General features: G+C 43.5%; 1 protein-coding gene across 1 annotated transcript in view; it reads left to right on the plus strand.

The window, feature by feature from the left end:
- The window catches only part of Cntnap2 (contactin associated protein 2), a 1,990,154-nt gene that overhangs the window by 1,806,993 nt on the left and 157,698 nt on the right, over window positions 1–25,463 (plus strand). Inside the window, exons 19-20 of the mRNA XM_004661135.3 lie at window positions 10,006–10,242; window positions 20,700–20,833. Coding sequence (XP_004661192.1) covers window positions 10,006–10,242; window positions 20,700–20,833 — 371 coding nt within the window. The remainder of the gene's footprint in view (window positions 1–10,005; window positions 10,243–20,699; window positions 20,834–25,463) is intronic.

Raw genomic sequence — 25,463 nt, forward strand, 5'->3', positions numbered from 1 at the left:
TATTAGTTATGTACATGGTATATACAGTCATGTTGGTACCATCATTTGCCTCCTCCTTGTTCTCCCACCTCTGCAGGAACCCTCCTCGTTGGGGAATGTGGGTCATGTATTGTGGGGTTAGCCATCAGTTATGGGTAAGAGGTAATGTCTCTGTGCATAATGACCCGACGTGTGGCTCTAACATTCTTTCCACCCCCTCTTCTGCAAATTTCCCTGAGCCATATTGAGTTCATTTTAGGTCTGCTTCAGTGATGAGGTCTTGGGAGCCTCTGTGTCTCTGGATATCTGGTTAGGTGCTGAGTGTTCTCTCCGTCTATCTCCTTCACCCTTGTGCTGGTATCAGGTTCACCAAGAAAGCAGCAAGCACTCTTGCTCATTTCCCCAATTACTCTTAGTTTGAGCTGGAGCCCTTTTGAGGTGTGATGGACTGGTTTTCTCCTTAGGATCTGCGTCCATCTGAAAAAAGGGAAGCAAATTCTCCAACAGAGAGTAAAGTTAGAACCAGATAAATGGGATAACTATTGTTTTTTAGGGAGAATTTAATAGGCGTAGGCCCTCTTGTAACCCACAATTGGTGGGAGCTTGATAATGGAGAGCAGGTCATTTTGGGATATGGTTCTGACTTGTTTCCCAGCTCCAGCTATGGGTTCCATGCCACTGAGCAGATCCATTAGCCAAATCAAGAGCAATTTGTTGTCCACAATGGCTGTATGCCACTATTGCACTTGTGTGAGCATCACATCAGGTTGTTTGCTGTTGAGTAGCTTAGACCATGAGTTGCTTGGACAGATGTTGGTCATTTTACCCCAGTCACTCAGTCACTCATATAGCACCTTCTGGCACTAGATGCTCTAACTGTCTGGGGACTGACTCTCTTCCAGGTTCCAGCCAAGTCACTCCATGTTCCATACCATCAGCATATGGTGTCTTCAGCAGTAGGGTCTTACCACTAACCTTTGGTGGGTCATCAAGTACTCTGACAGAAATATGTCTTCTTTTGGGAAACCTTGTAGGTCTCTCTGATCAACAGCTCATTGTGAATGGTCGACACATGCTGGTACTGGGAGTTACAGGTCAGTGCCAAAGAAAAAAAGGAAGAAAAAGATAGGTAATATGAAAGAGAGAGAGAAGAAGGGGAGAGAGAGTGAGAAACAGGAGAAGATTAAAGTCAGTCTTCATCATACCCTCTCTAGAGCCTTGTGATTCAGGTTTTCCCTCTAAGGACCTGATGAAGGTTCAACCCTTTAGTCTGTCTTTTAGGATATAGAATTTTATGGTATCGTTGCCATTTGGGTCCAGTTTTGTGTCCCCCACCCCCACCCTTTCCCCCCCTGACTCCCGCCCTACCTACCCTATTGTCTGGTCCTCGAGATGCTTATTAGGTATGTCAGCGTCTCGGGTAGATTCAGGTTAGGAGCCACAGATGAGTGAGACTATTCAACGATTATCTTTCTGTGGTTGGGTGACTTCACTGAGAATGATCTGTTTCAGGTTTGACCATTTTTCTTCAAATTTCATTGTGTCATTTTTCCTTACTGCTGTGTAAAAACTCATCATGTAAATATAGCGCATCTTGGTTGTCCATTCATCTAATGATGGACATCTGTGTTGATTCCAGCTCTTAGCTATTGTGAATTGAGCAGCTATAAACATGGTTGAGCACATCTCTCTGAACTGAGGCATGGAGCCTTTAGGATAAATGCCTAGTAAGGGAATAATTGGGTCTGTTAGTAACTCTATACTCAACCTTTTTAGGAGTCCCCATATTGTTTTCCAAAGTGGCTGCACCATCTTACATTTCCTATTTCTCCACATCCTCACCAGCATTTATTTTTGTTTGACCAAAAGGCAAAGTATACTAACTTCCTTGAAAATCTCATTTTCAAGAACTCTGGATAATTCATAATTCTGGACTTATTTTTCACAAACATGCTGAATATCTTTAGTTTGTTGAGAAGAATCTTTGCCTTTTGCCCCATATTTAATCTTTTTGGAAGAAACCCCATCAAGATAGGATGGTGGAAACACTTCACCAAGGCATCTTAGATTCTCTTTCCAGGAGAAATGGGAGAAATAACTATGAAACCCCCAATATGGCCAAATCAGTCCTGATCCCATTAACTCATGTTCATTCATTGAAGACATATACATTAAATATCTGTACCAGGAGCTTTGCTGGCTGCTAGAGAAGCATGCTAAATGTCTGCCATAATGAACCCTTGGTTTCTAGCAACATGTATGTCAACCATGGGAAAGCCTTTGGCAGGATTGTATTCTAAATCAAGAGTTTCTAATGACAAGTATGTTTGTAACTCACTGAGAGTGACTTCCTAAATCTTGGAACCATCAAAACTGTCCACTTTGGTCTATCTCCCATTTAAAGGATGAGCTCCTCATTGTGATTGGATGTCTGTGTGAAACCACATGTACAGTATAGCATGCCTTCTCCAAATGACAGGTGTGACAACAGTTTGTGTTGACCAACCGACAGACCAGAACTAGTTTAGAACATTTCAACAAATCACAAGGCTTAATTAACATACCAAATAAAGTAGTCCCAGAGACAAAATAGCAGAGATAAAAAAGGATAACTATCTGGTTATAATCTGTCATCCCACTTACCTTCCTTGATCAAAGCACAACTTTCTGCAACAGATCTATCCAGCCTTCATTATAATAATTAACACGTGGAAATGACTTTGAATACATGTAAATGTCTCAAACCTTACAGTCAGTCATGACTTCCAGGTATGACTGTATGTTTGTCAATTGATTTATCTGAGAGAAAGAGAGAGAGGGTGGATGCACCAGAGCATCCTGAAGCTGCAATGAACTCCAGACACATGTTCCACTTTGTGCATCTGGCTTGACATGGGCACTGAGGAATAGAACTGTGGCCAGCAGGCTTTGAAAGAAGGTGCCTTTAACTGTTAATCAATTTCCCCAGGCCCTTCTTACTTCCTAGCAAGCACCAAGTACTGTTCATATTGGTTCTAAACATCTCTTGATTCTAGCTACTCATCCAATCATTGTTGTATTTTCTGTGTCCCATGCAGAAATCTCTTGCGTGGTCTACTCTGCCCTTCTCATCTTCCTCCAACACAGTTACTAAACTACAGCCATCTACAAGGAAATATTTCAAAACAGGGTCTTGCTATGTAGCTCAGGATGTTCTAGAATTTACTATATATCCCAGTCTGGCCTCAAGCCTCAGCTTCTCAAGTGCTGGCATTACGGAACTGAATCACTATGCCAGGTTAAAAATGAAAATCCTGGGGCTGAAGAGATGGCTTAACAGTAAAAGACACTTGCTTGCAAAGCCTGGGTTTGATTCCCCAGTAGCCATGTGAAACCAGATGTGTTTGGAATTTGTTTGAAGTGGCAAGAGGCCCTGGAACTCCCATTCTCTCTCTTTCTTCCCACCCCCACTTTTTGCTCCTTTCTTGCAAATAAATAAACTTTTTAAAAAATGAAAATCATGGGCTGGAGAGATGGTTCAATGATTAAAAGCACTGCTTGCAAAGCCTGACAACCCAAGCTTGAGTCCCTAATACCCATTAAAGGTAGATACACAAATGACCCATGCATCTGGCATTCATCTGCAGTGGCAAGAGATCCTGGAGTGCATGTGCACACACACATAAAAATATTTTAAAATGAAAATCAGAGCCAAGAGTGGTGGCGCACGCCTTTAATCCCATTACTCAGGAGGCAGAGGTAGGAGGATCACCATGAGTTCTTGGATACCCTGAGAATACATAGTGAATTCCAGGTCAGCCTGGACTAGAGTGAAACCTTACCTCGAAAAAACAAAAATGAAAAGAAAAGCAGATTATGTCAGTTTTGCTTTAAACCCTTCTAGACTTACCTGTCCCTTTTCATGTAAAGTCCTGACAACAGGGTGCCTCTCTCACTAGCCTCGCTTCCTGCCACTCTCCCCTGAACTTTAGCCACCTTAGCTACTGCGTTCTCTGCATTGACTCTCAATGCCCTCCCTTCCTCGGGCCCTTCGCCCATGCTTAGTTCTCCTCCTGCAATGCCTTCACTTGCCTTCAATTATTAATGTAAGTGTAATTGAATCCCTGCTTAATCTCAGCTCATACTTCATAGAAGACACTTACTAAATATTTGAAAGAATAAGTTTAAAAAAAAGAGGAGGGGTTGGAGAAATGGCTCAGCACTTAAGGCACTTGCCTGCAAAGTCTAAGGATCCAGATTCCATTCCCCAGTACCCACATCAAGCCAGATGCACAAGGTGGCGCATGTGTCTCGAGTTCATTCATTGCAGTAGCTAGAGGTCCTCACGCACCCATTCTCTCTCTCTGACTCTTTCTCACAACACACATACATCCATAAATAAAGTATTTTAAAGAAAAGAATAAGTGAAAAGACACAGTGCTAAGCAGAAGCAGACATAGGTTCAAAGAGCAATGTTTTCAAGATGGGAATGACTTAAAGCCCACAGCAATCAAATGATTGCCTGACCAAGATCACAGAGCTGGGTAGAGAACATGCCAAGGCTAAAACCCACATCTTTGATTCCTGCCTCCACATGCACCTTGTGAACTCGTCATTAGATGCCTCAGATGGGGTTTTCTGTAGTAAAGCCTTCATTCTAACTTGTCTGTCTCCATATATGCCAGTAGTACATACCCACACGGCTCCAGGAGCATGACCCTGGAGATTCTAGACACAGACCTTCCTGAATGAGCCTCTTATTACAGCAGTTTGGTACTATTGCTGTTAAGTTACAATCAAGAAAGCCCCTGGCTCCTGCACAGCCAAGTTACAGGTCGCTGGTGTGTTTAAAGTAATGTACTTCCCACCTGGGTCTCACAGGTAGAACATGTCATTTAGGCTCCACTTGAAAGGTTTTTCTTCAGCCTTTTCCCTCTATTTTGTAAAGATTTGGCCACTTAAAACTTATTACACAGAAACTGACCTGGAAGTGACCAGCTATTTAGAGAGAGAGTGGTGGGGAATTCATTACAACAGACTTATCTCCACCTGCGGGCATACAACTAGTGGAGGTGAATGCTCGACTAATGCTGTTGGTCTAAAAAATAATTAGAGGAAATTGAAGAAAACATCAAAAAAACAAACAGAATAAAAACCTCGGGAGGGAAACTGAGTGGTACACAAAGGGAGATAAAGCTGATTGTTACCAGTAAGTCCGGGAGAGAGACTGCTTGTGTTCAAGGTAGCAAGGCCCTGGGAGTATGACTGGAAAGAAAGTTAGCCAGACCTGTGACGGTCCTATTTTCCACAGGAAGCAAGCGAATGTGGAAGTGTGCTGCACATGGAGGGCAACATTCAAGGTCTCCAGGAGCAGAACGCCATAAAATCCACTTAAGTCTTTCACTAGATGACTAATTAAAAAGCAGTTAATGAGAGTGAGCAGCCTGGGCATTGGAATTCAGCCACAACGTGGTCAAATGACCTCGAGGCTATAGCTCAGGCCCAAGCTTCCTCTGCTGTCCACTTCCCAGGCTTCCTCCTGGGCCTGAGATTTCAGAATCAAGGGTACCTGGGAAGGGGACAGGGAGAACTTCAGAGGATAGGAAAAAGAAGCAAAAGCAAATATGAACATTTTTGTTTCTTGTGTTTTGGCATGTGTGTGGTGTGTGTGGATGCATGTGTGTGGGTGGGTGCTCATACACCTATGTACACATGCATATGCAGAAATCAATGCCACATGTCCTCCTTGGTCATTTGCAGGCTTGGTCATTAAGACAGGGTCTCACTGAATTTAGAACTCACCAATTCCACTAGACTAGCTAGCCTATAAACCCTAAGGATTCTCCTCCCTCCACCTCTCCAATGCTGGGGTTGCAGACACATCACCATGTCTGACACTTTACATGGGTTCTGGGGAGTCCAGACTCAGGTCCTCATGCCTGCATAGCAAGCACTTTACCCACTGAGCCTCTCCCCAGTCTGAAGGTCTTTGCTTTTAGCAGAAAGGGAAAGAAATGGAGACCAAGACCACCACTAGGGCTCAATGAGCATGGTTTACTTGAAGGGCTGAGTCACTGACTATGTGTGTACAGAGAAAATCAAGTGTTGGAAGGACTGGGAATGTAACTGCATGTAGTATATTCACCTAGCATGCTTAACAGTCTGCATTCAGTCTGCAGCAACAAGAAAGGAAGAAGGAGGGGCTGGAGAGATGGCACATCAATCAAGGCACTTGCCTGCAAAGCCTAAGGAGCTATGTTCTGCGCCCCAAGATCCCACATAAGCCAGACACACAAAGTGACATATACACATGGTTGCACATGCATACAAGATGGCACATGTGTCTGGAATTCAATTACAGGGGCTGGATGCCCTGGCCCAACAATTCTCTCTCTTTCTCTCTCTCTCTCATAAAGAAAGGTCAGTCTGTTGGACTTTCCTCAAAACAAAGAAAAGAAAGAAAGAAATGAAAGTATGGTGGATGCAGCTGCAGTTGGAAGACCTTTCTTCTTGACTGCTTATTAATGATGTCATATTGGCCTTTTTGAAATCAAACAAGGTGGTAGAATTTACACCATAAGAATAGGAAAAACTGCTAATCAGGGCTTCTCCTTGCCACAGAACCAGCCATTCAGCCTATACCAACTGATCACAAGACCGCAAGATGAGATCCTTGTGGACACAGGTCCCTGGAGTTCCGACATGAAAAATAAACCTTAACATCTTCTGTTGTTGCATTTCTGTTTTAATTACTAATACACAGCGGCACTTGTCAATTATCTTTTCTTAAACATCCAGAGCAGCTCAGCATTTGTATAGTCTCTTGGCAAACCCACCATCATTTAACATATCATTTCTACAAGGAAATATTTTCAAGTTGCAAGTTACTGACTTTAAAATAAACTTATGGAAAAGAGCCCATTTGTGAATTGGGAGTTTTCAATTCTGAGCCCTCAGGGAAGTTATAGAACAAAAGAATCATGTAAACTTTTAAAATATGGGCTACAAATATATCCTGTGTGAAAAGGCAAAGGGAATAGAATTATTGAACTTGGAGCAGAAAAAAGTAAGTAATTTAATTATGGAAGTGGGTGGCAGATGTTTGGGGAATGTGGGGCTACCCTGCGCACACTCTATAAGCCCTGGAGACTTGGTTATTACACAGGGGATGAATCTCTTTATATTATTCAGGGAGGAGAGATTTATGGATTTTATTTCAAAAATTCACAGACTTCTTTTCCTCAGTTGGCTATAATTTACATGTGATCTGTGTTAAGAACCAAGAAAGAGTTAAAGCAAGGTCATTGGTTTGCTTTACAGTCACTACCACATTTATGCCCCTAACTCTACAGATAGTGCAGTGCATTCAAATTGTGAGATATGTGACATAATTCAAAAACTATCTTTACATTGTAGAATACCTAGCTCCACAAAGTATCATTTTCTATCAAAAAGTAAATATTATAATATCATTTCTTATTATCAGGAACCTTTGAAGCAAATCGGCATTTTATGAGGAAAATGATGTCATTTGGGGATTGTTAAATTAGTTTCACTTAGTTATTCATTCAGAAGGGATGGAGCTGGCATGTCCTAAAAGATAATAATGTACCCTGATTTGGCATTTCCTTAAAACAATCTGAAACAATAAAATGACAGCTGTAAATCTGCCACTTGGAACCTCAAATGATTCGCATCACTCCCAGGCTTTAGTTTAACAGTTGGTTTATGGCTTGGTTTCAGAATAACACATTTAAGCATGGTATGTCCCTTTCTGCAAAACTGACATGAATCCATAAAGCTTTTTAATGATGCCTCTAAAATACACCAAAAGCATTCTCTAAGGCATGTTTTTTGGACTGTTTGTGTCACATCTTTAGATTTCTGAATTTTGCTGATTAGGTGATGAATGTGTAAGGTCACCCTAGGAGGGACCACTCAGCTACCTGCTCCATTGGGAACTATCCTGACTCATCTTTAGCTCTAGGGACCTCAAATTCTGTGTGTGTGTGTGTGTGAGAGAGAGAGAGAGAGAGAGAGAGAGAGAGAGAGAGAAAGAGAGAGAGAGCTATTTTAAGGGCTGGTTTTCTGAGCTCAATTCTCGGAGCAGATCTAGGGAGACTCAGTTTGCATGGATGCTCTGCACATCCTCAGGCAGAAAACCTCCATGGCAAAGTCAGCCCTTGCATACTTGTTCCAGGAAGCCTGCTGTGCCTCTCCCCCGTTCTGCTAGGCATGAGTCCAGAGACCTTGTCCTAGGCATGTCTGTACTTCCCAGAGACTCTGAGCTAGACAGTGGAAATCACCTGTGTCTCTCTCCCTAACACCCAACAAGAAGAGATAAGAGCCTCTGGGGTCCCAAGGGAATGAGCAATAGAAGAGGAATGTGTGCATTCAGGATGTACAACGGTAATCCCTGCCTGTAGGAGTCTGAAGAAGGAAGGTTGAGGACAGCCTGGGCTACAAAGTGAGAACCTGTGTCAGTATATGAACAAATGCAAAAAAAAAAAAAACCCTATCCGATCAATTATAATGTAGAAAGTTTGTGAAATATATTCTGCCTAGTTTTAATTGAATGTGATGCACAGTGTGGTGGGAATAACAGATTGTCTGGACAATGAAGTCTGAGGAAAGAAGAAGGCCAGGAAACAGCAGCTGTGAAGCCAATGGCATCACAGTGACTCAGCCTTCACTGTGAATTATGGGTGATTTCAGGGCTTTGGTGGGCAGACAGTGGGGAACCTGTAGAAGAAGCTTGCCTGCCAGGAAGAGATTAAAAAGCAATTAGCACTGATTAGACTGTAGGAAAAGGCTGATGCAAGAAGGGTCAGGACCTTTCTTCTAATTTCTTAATAATGGCAATGATTATAATAACTATTTACTGGGTACTAATGACTTTCTACCTCCAACATGAAATACTGAGGCTTAGAAAAGTAGATTGAGTAACTTCCACTAAGGCCACAATAATTAACAACACAACTGAATTTGAACCCAATTCTCTCTAACTTCATACCTAGTGATTTGAAACCCTGACACAAAGCATCCTGAGTCTCAGGTTTTATCAAGGGCTTTCCTACGTGATATGCAAATCAAACCCAATCTCAGAGAGTATATCTCTACGGGTTCCTTAAATTAAGGGGTTTTGTGATAATTCTGTTTGCATTTTCAATATATTTCTTCAACCAAAAATTTAATTATTTGATCTGAGTAGTATACATGATTTTTTATGTAGTATGGTGTAAGTTTATTAATTTTATTATATTCCATGTGGTTTGGTTTCTAGGTAAGATCTCACTCTACGTCTCAGGCTGGCCTTGAACTTGCAATCCTCCTGCATCAGCTTCCCAAGGACTGGGATTTTTATTACTCTTTTTTTTATAATTTTTATAATTTTACAGATATATAAAATAAATATAAATTTTATAATTTTACAGATTTCCTTTCTCTATCACACACTAATATTTTTATATTTCTTTGTGTGATGTGTGTGTCCAATGTATATACATGAAAGCACACACGTCACTGTGTGTGTGTGTGTGTGTGTGTGTGTGTGTGTGTGTGTGTAACACAGAGGACAATCTTGGGTGTCACTCCTTACCATCCACCTTATTTGAGGCAGTATCTCTTGTTGTTGGCCACTGTTCATGCCAGGTTAGTTGGCCTGCAAGCTCCCGAGGATTCTCCTGTCGTCACCTCCCATCTCACAGTAGGAGCGCTGGGATTACAGACATGTGCCACTGCACGCCGCCTTACATGGGTTCTAGGGATACAAACTCAGGTCTTAGGTTTTATCAAGGAGCAGCAAGCTCCTTACGAACTGAGCCACCACCCCAGTCCCTAACTTTTTAGTAGAGTATTGGATAAAACCACATCCATCTGTATAGTTCACTCAGTTGTACTGCCGGCTGCCTGGAACCAGTGTCTTCCCTCAGCAATCCGCTTTAGAGGCCATTCGGAAGCCCCTCCACCCCCCCAAGCTCAAAAATGTAGCCAGCACTGACTTCAGACCTCTCATCAATTTTCAATGTCATCTTTCCTTCTCCACAGATGTGGGTGCATTTTTTGAAGAGGGGATGTGGCTGCGGTATAACTTCCAGGCGCCCGTGGTCACTGCCAGAGATGCGGGCAGCAGGGCAGAGAACTCCATGGACCCACAGCGCTCCGCCCCCGACCTGGCCCAGGAGCAAATGCACCTGAGCTTCAGCACCACCAAGGCGCCCTGCGTCCTCCTCTACGTCAGCTCCCTCACCACCGACTTCCTGGCTGTGCTGCTCAAGCCCACTGGTAAGGACAAGCATGCCCAGCCTTCCACCATCAAACTGTATACAGAGACAATGTGCTAGCAAGAGTCGGGACCGGTCTTAGCAGGATCTTCACTCCCCACGGGACATGGAGCAAGTCCCCTAGCTCCTTTGAACCTTATTTCTCTGTGTGGAGACATGTCAGCTAAGTGCTTTATATCAATGGGTTAATGAAGAATACCAAGCTCTTCCCATATTAAATGAAAATGAGATGGTTTCCTGTGTTTAATGATGATTTTGTTCCCATCACACAAATACCTTTGTTACTGTGTTAAGTAGAAATGAGCTCTAGGGGAGTGAGCTCAATAATTTATAATAGTGCATCCAAGAGGAACTGGGGGGATGAGCAAGAATGCCCGCCGTTTTCTCGTGAACCTGATAATCAGCACAAGGGTGAAGGAGACAGGCACTGAGGACACTCAACACCTAACAAAGCGGAGGTCCAGAGACTCCTAGGAGTCCATCACTGAAGTAACTTAAAATACACCCAACATGGCTCAGGGAATTCTGCGGAAGAGGAGGCAGAAAGACTTCAGAGCCACAAGTTGGGACATTATACCCAAAGGCATTGCATCTCCCAGTAGCTGACTGCTGCTCCCACAGTGCATGACCCACGATCCCCACGGGATAACCTGTGTGCCCAGCAAGGAGGGCCCCTTCAGAAAAGGGGCAGGGATGAGGAAGAGGCTGGTACCAATATGTGTTGTTTCCATACTAAGTATGTCCACAACTAATAAAAATAATTTTTTTAACTTTCAATTAAAATAGACAATCAGAAATGTTTTCATCCCTAAAGCCTCTCGGAATTCCATATGCACAACACATATGTCTAGTGACCCTGGCTGAAAGCAGGGGTGTATTTGCACTTGAGGACCCATCCTGGTCATCAACTGTGCGCTGAGCCAGAGAGAGATTCCTAGTGAGAATATGCAAATAGACTTTGACCTTCAAACTTCAGACTCTGAGAGGAGTCTGGCCAATCCTGAACTGTATAAACATCCTGCCCATCGAGGAAACTCTGAATTCACTCACATTAAAGTTTTAAGATCACTTTTTGTGAACACAAGTATTTTAGGTGTATGAAGAAAAAAGAAAGGAACCTCTCTAACTCATTCCCGCAGAGATCATGTGAGCTGAAAGCAGAAAGGCTCTCCCGTCAGAGTCCATCGACGCTTGGATAGTCCACATTGTAGCACCTTTTAGATTAAGATTTTTTTCAATAAGAGCCCAAAATTATAATTATTAATCCAATTCAGCTGAAAGATTTTTTAAGCAGCAAATTCTTAAACTCCAATCTCTGGGCAATGCACTGTCAGTTTTAAAGGATGTAGGAAAATTAGGGGCTCTTTTATATTTAATAAAGAGGGGCCCACTTTATAAACTATTCATTGTGAAATAAAGCAAAACTTAGACAAGGATTCAGAATGAAAATGTGCCCCATAGAACTGGAAAGAGCTGAGAATTTCAATTTAGTAAAATGGTATAGAAGGAAGCCACTATTTTATGGAATCGTGTGTGTGTGTGTATGTGTACGCACGTGCGCACATGCACACATTAAAATAATATTGATTAAGAACAACTGAAGACATAGGAAAGGTCTAAGGAGATGGCTCCATCAATAAAGGGTTTGTTGCACAAGCACAAAACCCTGAGTTTGTATCCCCATCACCACATAAAAGGTGTGATGGTATGTGCCTATAATCTCTGTTCCAGGGACATGGATGCAGGTAGATCCCAGTGGCTGGCTGCCTAGCTAGTCTAGCTGAATTAGCGAGCTCCAGGTTTAGCAAGAGACCTTGTTTCGAAAAAAAAAAAAGAATAAAATGGAGGGGGCTGGAGAGATGGTTCAGCAGTTAAGGCAATTGCCTGCAAAGCCTAAGGACCCAGGTTTGATTCCCCAGTACCCACATGAAGCCAGATATACAGGTGGTGCATGTATGTGGAGTTCATTTGCATTGTATAAAGGCCCTAGCATGCCCATTCTCTCTTTCTCCCTCTCTCTCTCTCACTCACTCGCTCTCTTGTTCCTTCTATCTCTATCCCTCTCTCTGTCTCTCTCTCTCCTCCCTCCAATGAATAAAATATATATATTTTTTTAATAATTTTATTTATTTATTTGAGAGTGACAGACACAGAGAGAAAGACAGATAAGAGGGAGAGAGAGAATGGGCGCGCCAGGGCTTCCAGGCTCTGCAAACGAACTCCAGACGCGTGCGCCCCCTTGTGCATCTGGCTAACATGGGACCTGGGGAACCAAGCCTCGAACCGGGGTCCTTAGGCTTCACAGGCAAGTGCTTAACCACTAAGCCATCTCTCCAGCCCGAATAAAATATTTTTTAAATTAAGATAGAGAGCAATTGAAGAAGGCATTCAACACTGATCACTGGCCTCCATATGCATGCCTAGAAACATACAAGAAACACACTTATGCATATCACATATGCAAATATGGACAAAAAAGACATAGGAAATTTACTTATTATTTATCTATTTATTTAAGAGAGAGAATGGGTGCTCCATAGCCTCTAGCCACTACAAAAAAATTCCAGACACATGCACCACCTTGTGCATCTGGTTTAGGTGGGCCCTGGGGACTTGAACCTGGGTTCTTTAGCTTGGCAGCCAAGTGCCCTAACCACTAAGCAATCCCTCCAGCCCATGAAATTTTTATGTACTATAAAATTAAACTGATAGGCAAGACATAGCCTTGAATTCATATCAGCTTAGTTCCATAAAACTAACTCAGATGGATCACAGAAAAAGTGATGTGAGCACAGGATTTGGTTAGTTGTGGGCACGCGCATCTGGAGTTCGAAAGCGGTGCTGGAGACCCTGCTACCACACCAACCCTCTCCCTCAGTCTCACTCCCTCACTCTCTCTCTCTCTCTCTCTCTCTGTCTCTCTCTCTTGTTCTCTCTCTCTCTCTCTCTCTCTCTCTCTCTCTCTCTCTCTCTCTCACACACACACACACACACACACACACACACACACACACATATGCAAAGTCAGAAAGAGTTCAGGAGAGAAGTATGCATGAGCACTGCTGTTCAAAAGCTCAGCAGCTCATTTCTGTTGGATCAGCTTCAATGGATTCTCAATCCACTGATGTTCTACACCCACATGCACTGGCCTCCCAGTGGACAGACAGCTTTGGGGCTTCTTGTGTCCTTACACAAGAGGAGGCTGTCACCTTGAGGCTGTCAAGAATGTGATGAGCATACAACTATACATGCTGCTGTGTCTGCTCCTCAGACTACATGTTGATCCCATCTATGTAAGTGGTAACACACATTCCCGCTGCCTGTGCCTGTACTGCGTGCACATATACTTCAGTGGGAGGGGTTATGTTATGTGCAAGGTTCCAGTCAGTCCATTCCACAGTCATAGCTACCAGCTACCAGTGCTCTCCTTGGAGCAGCACCCTCCTGTTTGTCACATGCATGATTCCTTGTGAGCCACATGAGTCCACGGGGTAGATGCTATTCTTAGTCCCTTCTCCAGATGGCAAAGATGGGGTGCAGAGGTTAAGTGATTTGTATACTCAGCTGGTAAAGGGCGGAACTGAGGCTTCTGAATGCAGATGTCTAAATCCAGGCCCTGAGCTCTCCACCAACTGTGCTTTCTACTGCAGACGTACAGCAGGAACTCGCTCAGTGCACTGGGCAAAGAAAACCATGCAGTCTCTGTGTAAGTGTTGCAAGGCCATCCTCAAACCGCTGGCAAAAGGCAGCCTTTGCACACTGCAAATCCTGCATTTATTTATTATTAAAATTTGCAGTTAGAAATAAGCTTGAGGAATTCATCCAAGGGAAAAGGGAACCAGTAAGGTCTATATCTGCCAACAAACCACGGGGGGGGGGGGGGGCACTAAACAAACTAGAAAATCTTAACTAAATACCTTGGAATCCTCCAAACTTCACATTTTAAACGCTCCTGCCACTGTTCCCCAAGAGCTAAACTCCCTGAACCCACCCACCCCCCACCCCCGCCCGTGTTCTGTTGCCGACCACTGGCTCCCAGAGACTTGTGCTCCGTCGGCAAATGCTCTATCCTTCTCTGCCTTGTGCACCATCCAGGCAAACAAGCCATGTGGAGACTCCCCTCATTGTGACCTGTGACCTTGTGCTCCCCCACTGCTCCTCTCCAAGGCGAACGTCTTTTGACCCTGTGCTTCCCAAGACTGACTGTGTCGTAGCACCAAAGAAAATTATTACCACTGAACAGCACAGAGTAAAGGAGGGGGTTCTGTTTACGGCGGTTCCCCACCAGAGACCTCAGCTGCACCAGCTCCTGAAGATCTACTGAGGTGTGAGGAGATCCATGCCATTGGCACCCCAGCAGTCTGAGAACTCTTCCCCAGTCCTTCTCTCTGCTCCAGTTGTTCCTGTCTCCCTCTTTCTCACCCCAGCCATAGCAGTCCTTCGTAAGCATATTGCCAAGTAGAAGCACTGTGTTATTTAAACACTCAATGGCGAAACCCCCTTCCAATAAAAACATGGGTGATTCTTACTCCCACAACCATCCAGTCAAGATCTACCAAACTGCTGGGGCCAACCTGACAGATTTGGGTGCTGCTTCTGCCTTTTGCCAGTTCCCTTGAAAACTCGGCAATCTCCTCCATGGCTCAGTCTCACAATCTGTAAAACTCTGTTTTCCTCAAATCAAGTGAGCTGTTAAGTCTAAAGTGCTCCATAGTAAACACATGTAGCAACCGTACTAAGAGTGAGCTGTTACCGCATTCAATCTGCATCTCAACGTCTCCTACTCTACATGTTTAGGAAACGCATGCTTCACAGGCACTCTGAGGCCATCTGTGCCCAGCCATCATGCCCATAATAGTCCCTGACCTCTCCTGTCCTCCCTCTTCAGTCTATACCTGCCTTTCACTGTAAGCCACAAACAATCCTCACCTCTTTCCAGTGACTTCTCCTTGCTTTAAATTCTAGGTATTCTCCCTTTCAGTGTCATTTGTTTGGCACTTAATGTGCTATATTGCTATCAATCTCCATTATAAATATGCTCTGTCTTCCTAGAGAGTTGAAAAGCTTCCAGCACTCCATAGCTGCCTACAGTGGGTCCCTGTAAATGTTTGCTGAAGATAATGATGATGTCCTGGAGAGTAAATTTGTGAGGCACTTTATTTGTTGTAGCCAAAAAAAAGAGCAGACCCTTTTCACAGCTTTAATCCACTTGAGAGCATAACTTGTGAGAGAAAGGAAGGGTCTCCTTATCTGAATAATATTTTACCTCCTTAATGGGCAAATAGTAACATTCTTCCTACCATCACTTAGGGGTCCTCTTCCGCTATTATTTGAAAGGAGTAAATACATCATTTATATGTCATTGTTCAAGAGTATTATAATTGTTTACAGATCACCACTACATATACCCATTTAAAGTTCCAGTTCATCTTTTCCTCTCAAATAATCAAATAATTTCTGTTAACATTAAGTGAAGCATTTACTGGAATTTCAAATTATATTTACAAAGGCCAAAACTCCATGAAAGAGAAAATATAATGAAAACAACTTAATACTGACACGCAAGGACCATGACAAAAAGACAGAAGCATCCATGTACATATTTTAATCATTACCAGCTCCTCTGACCCCAGCTAACAAAGACAGAGGGTCCTCTTTTACCTTTCTTCATGTCCCCAAATCCACACACAGCACATGACCCATACTGGGGACCCAGAAAAGACATCTGCATTAAAATCAGCTCCATGCCTCTAGTCATATAGAGAGCTCACAGTCAGGCCTTGACCTGAGCTGCGCTTTGAACAAGAACCAAATATATGTGTTCTGAAAATTGAATCAATGAGCAACAAATCAGGATAGCTGTATATTTAAGAAAACTGGTTACTGTTTATTGTGTCCAAGTATCAGGAATAAAAACTCAAGAAAACTAACTGATTTTTTTTTTTTCCTGTTCATGTCCAAACACCTGCCTAATAATATCCTACTGAGAAAGCATGCTGGATAGGGGCTCACCAGGCTCTTGTCACTGCAAATGTCTGTCTGGCTTTACATGGGTGAGTGGAGAATTGAACCCAGGCAGGCAGGCTTTATGAGGAAGTGCCTGTAACCTCTGAGCCATCTCCCCAGCCCCAAGTATGATTATTTTTGATGCTAGTAGGATGAAGGGCGAATCATGGAGACACTGAAAGGTAGAAAGAGAAGTGACTTGGAAGAGGAAGCAGCATATTCCAAGGCTCTGAGGGGAACGGGCTTTTCTAGAGGATGGGAGGGGCCAAAAAGAGCAAGAGTGGAAGTGGCATGGTTTGAAGATAAGGTAGGGATCCGAATTCATAGGACCAGGGCTTTGGAACAACATTAAGAATGTATGTCTTCATCCTGTGGAAACTGGAAGGCTTTGAGGGACTGTAAGTGAACCAGTGAAATAATGAGTTATGTGTTTTTAAGAGAGCTCTTTGTTTAGCAAAGAAATATTTGGGGAAAATGTACAAAAGCAAGGAGACCATTCATAAACTTATTCAAGCAATAGTCATGAACCAGATGGATTGGGCACTGTTCTAAGCAACAGGTGTGAAGTCACAAACCAAAGTTCTTTCTCTCATGAATCTCATGTTTGAGCAAGAGAAACACACAAACAGGGGCTGGAGAGATGGCTAAGTGGCTAAGGTGCTTACCTGCAAAGCCTAACAACCGGGTTCAATCACTCAGTACCCATGTAAAGCCAGATGCACAAAGTGGCGCACGCGTCTGGAGTTTGCTTGCAGTGGCTGGTAGCCCTGGTGCGCCCATTCTCTCTCTCTCTGTGCCTCTCTTATCTCTATCTCTCTCTGCTTACAAATAAATAAAGACATTTTTAAAATAGAACTAGAAAAACAGTTAAGTAAAATCTATAGTATATTGTGGTAAGAACTATTCCAGGGAAAATATAAGGCAGAAAAGGAAGAGTCTGGCCAAGGCAAAGGAGTGGGAAATTTTACTGTTATTAAGGAAATGACAAAAATTCCCACTGGGAAAATGACCTAAGAGTGAAGGTGGGAGAAGTCAGCCAGGCAGATAACTAGGGACGAAGTGTCCTCGACGGAAGAGCGGGCACAAAGCACCCAACCAAAAGCAGATTATGGGAGGAAAGTTGTTTATTGTAGCTTGCAGTCTCGAGGGGAAGCTCCATGATGGCAAGAGAAAACATGGCATGAGCAGAGGCTGGACATCACCCCTGCCACAGCATGCAGAAAAGAGCCACAGGAGAGTGAGTCAACTTTGAGCAACAGAGAGCTGGCTGTTAATACCCATAAGCCCGTCCCCAGCACCACACTCCCTCCAGCAAACTGCAGCTCCCAGTCGTCATCAGCTGGGAGCCAGGCACTCAAAACATATGAGTCTATGGGGGACACCCAATCCAAGCCACAAGCCTCACAACTGTCCCGAGGCAGAACTCGCTGGGCTTCTGGAGAAGCCATCAGGAGGCCAGTGTGGACGAGGGAAGATGAGCAAGAGAAATGAAAATCGTGATGGAGGAAGCCCACCCATGGCTTGGGGAACCATTGTAAGGACTCAGATTTTTATTCTAAAATGGGAAGCTATTGGAGAGTTCTGAGCTAAGGGCCTTTCTGACCTCTATGTGGAAAGGGCTAGGGAGACTAGAAGCTACATTGGTGTAGGAGGATGCTGGGGTAAGGGCAGAAGTAAGATCTTAATGTACAATATCATATAGTGACCCAAGCAAAGCTTGGGGACAGCTTGTTGGGCAAGCCGGAATGAAGGTGATAAAGAGGGATGGGAATCACAGTCTATTATAAAGATCAATCCTGGCTGGAGAGGTGGCCCAGTGGTTAAAGGTGCTTGCTTGAGGATCAAGCCAACATTTTCTGACAGATAATGCAGCATGGAATTTAGCAAAGGGGGAGCAAGACTTTAAACAAAATCACCTGGAAGCATGAAGTGGCCAATAGCAAGATGCTAAGACTATAATGCAATGTAAAGTTATGTTACACATCTCATGTTTGAGGTGCCAATGAGACATCCAACTAGAAATATATTAAGTAGGTAGTTGGAAGACAGAGTGAGGGGTGCTGGGGATGTGGCTGTATGAGGACCTGAGTTAATTCCCAGCATCCACATAAAAAGCTAGTGTGTCTGTGCACACCTGCAACCCCAACACTGAGGTGGGTGGAAACAGGAGGATCGCTAGGACTCACTGATCAGCCCGTCTAACCAAAACATGGCCTGAACTCCGGGTTTCACGAGAGACCTCGTCTCAGAGAACTATGTGGAAGAGTGATAGAGGAGGACACCCAACCAAATGCTCCTCTGCAGCGCATGAACCTGCACACACATGTACATAGACCTCACATGCTAAACAAACACACACGCTATGGCCATACCACCCAAACGCGTCCAATCTTGTCCAAACATGCACACACACGTACACGCACATACACACACACACAAGGAAAGAGAGTCAGAGGTTCAGGAGAAAGGTACAAATTTGAGGTCTGATGTGCGTGTACCTTGCACAAAAGCCTCAGACTACTGAACAGGGCAGTTGTGGAGATGGGTGTCGATACAGAGGAGAAAATGGTGAGGGACTGGGGTGTGGTGGCTGCACCAGTAAGGCGTCCAGAAAGGAGGGAGAGCCTAAGCAGTGTGTGCTGGGAGCCTGGTGTAGACCATGTGTTCGGCAGAGAGGTGCTCATCTGTGTCACATACCCCTCCCGAGGCCATCGGGGTCCCACATGCACAGCGTCAATGCAGGTGCACAGAGGAAGCGTGGCTGCAAGGCTCTGACGAATGGGGAAGGGAGTGGACACAGCAAGGAGACACGTCTCTAATAGAAACGATGGCATTTGGGGCTGGAGAGATGGCTTAGCGGTTAAGCGCTTGCCTGTGAAGCCTAAGGACCCCGGTTCGAGGCTCGGTTCCCCAGGTCCCACATTAGCCAGATACACAAGGGGGTGCACGCGTCTGGAGTTCGTTTGCAGAGGCTGGAAGCCCTGGCGCGCCCATTCTCTCTCTCTCCCTCTATCTGTCTTTCTCTCTGTGTCTGTCACTCTCAAATAAATAAATAAAAAATTAAAAAAAAAAAAAAAGAAACGATGGCATTTGTAAGGTGGAGAAGAGTGAGTACCTTTAGGAAACAAAACTCAACAGTGCCTGGTAGGAAGTATATAAGCAAAGAAATCTAAAATAAGATGTGAAGGAAAAAAAAAACTCAGAAATAGGGAAAGCTTATTGAATTTCATTCAGGAAGCAAAAATAGGAATGCAGTTAATTTTTGATTATCATAAAAAATGTTTCTTTCAACTCCGGCAACATGCCGTTACACTGTGAAAGGCATGTAAGGCCAGAGTGACTAAATCTGGAAGGACACGCACTCAGTTACGTGCATGGATAGATGCACGAGGGATGTCTGGGGCAGAGACTGCCAGGGTAGCTACAGTAGTTTGCTCTAGCTGGTGAGGGTTCTGGTGACTTTCTTGTATGTTTCTTTTTTTCATTTTGTTTAATTATCTGATTTTCTCTAACCCCAACCCTTTAGCATGGAAGGAAACTGAGAGACAAGAAATAATCCATTAATTGATGTGCTGTTTCTCAAACCCTAGCTAGAGATTGCTGAATTCAGTTTTACCCCTGAAATGTCAAGCACTATTCCCAGTATGAAAGTTGTAATTTGAGTTAAAAATTAGGTAAAACATTGATGTCTTTGAAAAATCATAAGATATAGAAGTCATACTCACTGTATACTCACGACTGCAGGTTAACTAAAAGCAGAATCCACAAGTCCTATTAGCCTTGCTTATTATTATTTGCTATTATTTTTGAGAAGAAACAAGGGAAAGTGGAGGAGACAAAGTAAACTACCGCAAAGAGAACTCAAGGACCTGAGACATCCATCTTTCCCTTTACCTCACCTTTGATTAGTCTCAGGCCTAGAATAAAATCCATTACTTTGTTTCCTTGATCTCAGCGAAGCCAACCCAAATCTCATATATTTGTGTTTAGCAAATTATGTTTATTTTTAATATTGGAGGGATTGTTTTATATGCTGAATGCCATGCTTCACTGATGGAGGGAGACCATCCCTGCACTCTGCCTTTATTTTATATCTCACGCAGCCTTTTGTGGGGCCTGCAGGCGTCTCCACAGTGCCATATTGTACACGTTCTCATTCTTCGTTTCCAGGCACCATCCCAACTTCGAACATTTGTACCGTTTGCTGCTTCAACTCTGCAGTAATGGTCGCTGGGGCTCGCTTTTGGCAGGTTATAAATGCACGCGAGCTTGGTGCTGCTCACTTACGGATGAGTGGGCCTCTGAGCGGTGAATCCAAATGCAAAACTGGAATGGCGCCAAAGGACATGGAAGGAGGGAAGCTGCACTTTGCCTAAGCTATGGCAGTGGGTGAGGTGACATTGAAATGAAACCAAGAGCAAACAAATCACTGGACTTCTTTTTCTCGTGCAGGAAACTTACAGATCAGGTACAACCTGGGAGGCACCAGAGAGCCATACAATATCGACGTAGACCACAGAAACATGGCCAATGGACAGCCCCACAGTGTCAACGTCACCCGTAACGAGAGGACTATAATTCTCAAGGTACGTGTGTGTGTGTGTATACATATATATATATGCATATATATAAATGAAATAAATGTGATAATAAAATTATGATATCATTTCCCTACCTTACATTTATATGCCATTTGTTGGAAGGGTGGGGTGATTCTGTTTTTGCAGATGCTGGGATCAAACCTAGGGACTCACACATGTTAACTTAAGCACTCTACCACTGAGCTATATTCCTAGCCATCTCTTTACGTTTTAGTTTGACACAGAATCACTCAAAGTCACCCAGACTGGCCCTGAACCCACTCTGTAGCCAAGGCAAGCCTGAAATTTGTAATCCTCCTGCCTTAGCCTCCTATGTCGCTGAGATTACAGGTCCACACCACAGGGATATACTTGGCCATGGATTTCATTTTGCAGAATTGGGATAGGTGAAATAGAGATTTATTGTACTTTCTGCCACAAGTGCTTAACTAGTGAAATAAAAAGATATGCCCAGCCATCCCTTGGAATCATGCAGGACTGGTTCCAGGACTCACATAGATACTAAAATTTGAGGATGTTCAGCCCCTTGTATAAAACACAAAGTATTAGCACGGCATCTATACAAGTCCTCCTACATACTTAAAACCACCTCGGGATTACTTGTCATACCTCATACATTGCAAATGCTATGTAACCAGTTGTCATTCTGTATTGTTTAGGGAATAATGACAAGAAAATGTATGCATATGCTCTCAGTACAGATGTGATTTTATTTTCAAATATTCTTGATCTGTGGTTGATTTACTCCAAAAATGTAGAATCTGGGGATATGGAAAACCTACTGTAATGTTTACATAAAGGCAGTTGCAGAGTTGGTGATGAAGAAATCTTTAGGGAGAAGTCGAATAAATATTTACTCTACTTTTTGTGACTATAGTACACTTCCTATCGATCTACCTATCAGGCCACAGGTTTCATCCATCATATTATTTTCCCTGATTTTTTCCGAAGCTTATCGTATTGTCCAGCCATGGTTATTTTGGTTTGTCTGACCTACTTCTTTTACATCTCCAACTCAATCTGTGGATGCTCTGCCTTAAAAATTCTCAGAACCAGGCTGGAGAGACGGCTTAGCGGTTAAGCGCTTGCCTATGAAGCCTAAGGACCCCGGTTCAAGGCTCAGTTCCCCAGGTCCCACATTAGCCAGATGCACAAGGGGGCGCACGCGTCTGGAGTTCGTTTGCAGAGGCTGGAAGCCCTGGCGCGCCCATTCTCTCTCTCTCCCTCTATCTGTCTTTCTCTCTGTGTCTGTTGCTCTCAAATAAATAAATAAAAAAAATTAAAAAAAAAATTCTCAGAACCCAGTCTTTCCCCAGAATCACAGATTTTGACTGAAGGTTTTCAGCAAACAAAGGGAAGCATTTATTATGAAACTCAAGTTTGATTTCAGGTTCATTTTTTGTCCCTACCTCCACCACTGACTTTCACAATGAAGAAACCAGCCTGGGAGAAACTACTGAAATGGCATGAGGAAGTCACCCCTGGGAACTGAGCCAGGAGATCAAGGAAGGAGCTGTCACTGCATTCTCTAGAAGGAGTTCCAAATAGATACCTCTCTGGACAAAGAAGAGCAGAGGGAGACTGCTTTGTCAGGAAGCCGGAGGCATTGGGCAGGGGCTGAGCAGCCTTTCAGACCTCGTTCTGATTCCACAGGCTGCAGGAAAATGAAAAGGGGCATGAGCCCTGGCACACTGTAGGTGCTACAGATTGTTAGGCAGACCAAACCTATCTCTTAACCAAAGCCAGCAAGTCCAGGAGACAAATGTTTGTATGCCATTTTTATGGACAATGTGTTCATTGGCATGTGATTAGATATTCTCTTATTTTAATCCACTCGACCCATAATCTTTAAAAACCCATAATTTTTTTAAAAAGCAACTTAATCTTGCCACTTCTCTCTTGCAAAATATTAGAAGTCGAAAAAGAGCTAAACAATTAAAAACAGTATAGAGCTGGAGAGACAGCTCAGCAGTTATGGCACTTGCCTGAGAAGCCTAAGAACCCAGGTTTGATTCCCCCAGAAACTACATATGTCCGAGGCACATGGTGGCATCTGGAGCTCGTTTGCAAGGGCTAGAGGCCCTGGTGTGCCTCTTCTCCCTTCCTGCCTCCCTCTTTCTCTCTGTCTCTTTTTCTCTCTCCTAAATAAATAATATGAAGATATTTTTTTAAAGACAGTATAACAAAGAGATAACAACAGAGCTCCGACAGTGCTGGAGGTTAACAGGGTTAACTTAATGCCACATCTGTCACAGGGAATCACAGAGTGGGCAGGAGACAGGGGAGAACACTGGAAGACCTTGAGGCTCTTGAGGCACTGAGCCTGAGATCGCCATGTTGCAGGGAATCTGGGAGGAGGTGAGAGTCTGGTTCTGTTTTGAGTTCCTTTAGCTGCAAGTACCAAAAAAAAAAAAAAAAATTCAGTTCAGAACAAATTTACTGGAGAAAATTTGTAGGGCATAACATAGAATTATAGAATTTAAGAAAAGACAAACCAAAATTTGGAAAAAAGAATCCAGAGAACCTGGGACCACACTATAAAGCCAGTCTCCCCTCTCTCTCTCTCTCTCTCTCTCTCTCTCTCTCTGTGTGTGTGTGTGTGTGTGTGTGTGTGTGTGTGTGTATGTCTTCTCTCTTCCTCATCTCTCTGCATCCTGTGAGGTCTGAGTTAACACCTCTTACTGCAACTTCCATCTTTCATACATATTGGGTTACAGTCACTAGAGTCCTACATTCATGTCTACCCAATTTTGCTACAAAAAGAAAGAGTTCTACTTTCTTGATTCTCATTTTAACCACCCAGAAGACTCTGACAGACCAGGCTTAGGTCATGTGCTCACTCTGTTGGGCTAAAAAAAAAAAAAAAAGAATCATGGGTAACATATTCAAGTCTTATTATCAAAACAGAGAGGTGGGAAGTCTCTCACAAGAGAACAAAAACAACTCCAGGCTGGAGAGATGGCTTAGTGGTTAAGGTGCTTGCCTGAGAAGGCTAAGAGGCCTAAGGACCCAAGTTCAACTCTCCAGGTTCCATGTAAACCAGACGCGCAAGGTGGCACATGCATCTGGAGTTCAATTGCAGTGGCTGGAGGCCCTGATGCACCAACTTTCTCTCTCTTTCTCTCTTTTTCTCTCTCATAAAAAACAACTCCAGTGGGCTGGAGGGATGGCTTAGCAGTTAAGGCATTTGCCTGCAAAGCCAAAGGACCCAACTTTAATTCCCCAGGACCCACGTAACCAGATGCACAAGGAGGCGCACATGTCTGGAGTTTGTTTGCAGTGGCTGGAGGCCCTGGCGCACTCATTGTCTTCCTCTCTCTCCCTCTCTCTCTCTCTCTCTCTCTCTCTCTCTCTCTCTCTCTCTTTCTCTCTCCCCCCATTTGTCTGTCAAATAAGTAAATAAATAAATAAAAATTCTAAAAATATTCTAAAAAAGAAAAATTCCAGCAAAAGGAGGAAGGCATGATGTGAGAACACAACGTTCCTTCTCTGGAAAGGGAAAGGTAGATATGAAAATCACTCTAAACAGGAAGGGAGAAGTTCCACATAGGAACTGGACCCTTACAGGCAGAAATTCCTGCCTCCCAACTATGGAAGATTCCTAGTCTAAGGTGCTCTAGTCTCCCTCAGCCCAGCATCCCTTTCCAAAGGTCTTCCCCACAACCTTGCCTCCCAGAGAAGAGAAAAGGGAGAAGATGATAGAGAAAGAAAAGACAGGCCCCCACCTCATAGAAAATGAGTTCCAGATTCTTCCTTGCCAGAGCCCCACCTTCTGTCAGGCAGCAAAGCCTTGAAGAACACAGATGAAAACACACTCTAATATTTTTTTCTCAAAACAATCTATAGATCCATCTTGAAAACTTCTACAACCTTAGCAATGTGTGGGAAGAGATCCAATAAAGCGTTCGTAGCAATTATTTCCTGGTGAGGGAATATGAATAGTCCCACTGCCCTGAGAGTTTTCTGTTTCGTTTTCCATAACGTGTGTTGTATTTTTAAGCAGACCAGAAACAGGAAATGTGCATACATCCTCAACTCTGCTCATAGCCCCCTGTTATAGGAAAACACAATGGCAAAGATCCTTAAATCATTTCCAATTAAAATTGACTTGCAAGTTTAAAAGTACTATGAAATGGTATCTTTGGAATTAAAGTAAAGCTCTATGTATTTATACATCCTCAAGCTTCATATATTTAGGTGATGTTTGTCAGTGGTTATGACGTTTTTAGAATCAGGTTTACTTTCCTAGCTAGGTTTGGCTAAAGCTAACATCAAATTAATTTGCATTCCCTGAGCACACACCATGTGAACTGGTGCTGAGCACTTGAGGGAAATTGACCTTGGATGAAACATTTGCTGCCAAAAAATAAAGTGCCCAATCTCCACAAAGATAATGAAGAACCGGTGCTCTCAGTGATCAGACACCAAAGCGAACGGGGACCCATGACAACTCTCAAGTGGCGTCATTTATGAAAAGTCGTGGTTATATCAGGGATAATAGCTTAAGGCTTAATGCCAGTCAAAATGCAAACAAACCTCCAGCAGGCAGAGCACTGCTGAAAGCGTCCTTCATCAAATGAGAAGCCCGACCAATTAGCAGGAATCCAAAGCCCAA

This window comes from Jaculus jaculus, chromosome 10, assembly GCF_020740685.1.
Source record: "Jaculus jaculus isolate mJacJac1 chromosome 10, mJacJac1.mat.Y.cur, whole genome shotgun sequence".
Lineage (NCBI taxonomy): Eukaryota > Metazoa > Chordata > Mammalia > Rodentia > Dipodidae > Jaculus > Jaculus jaculus.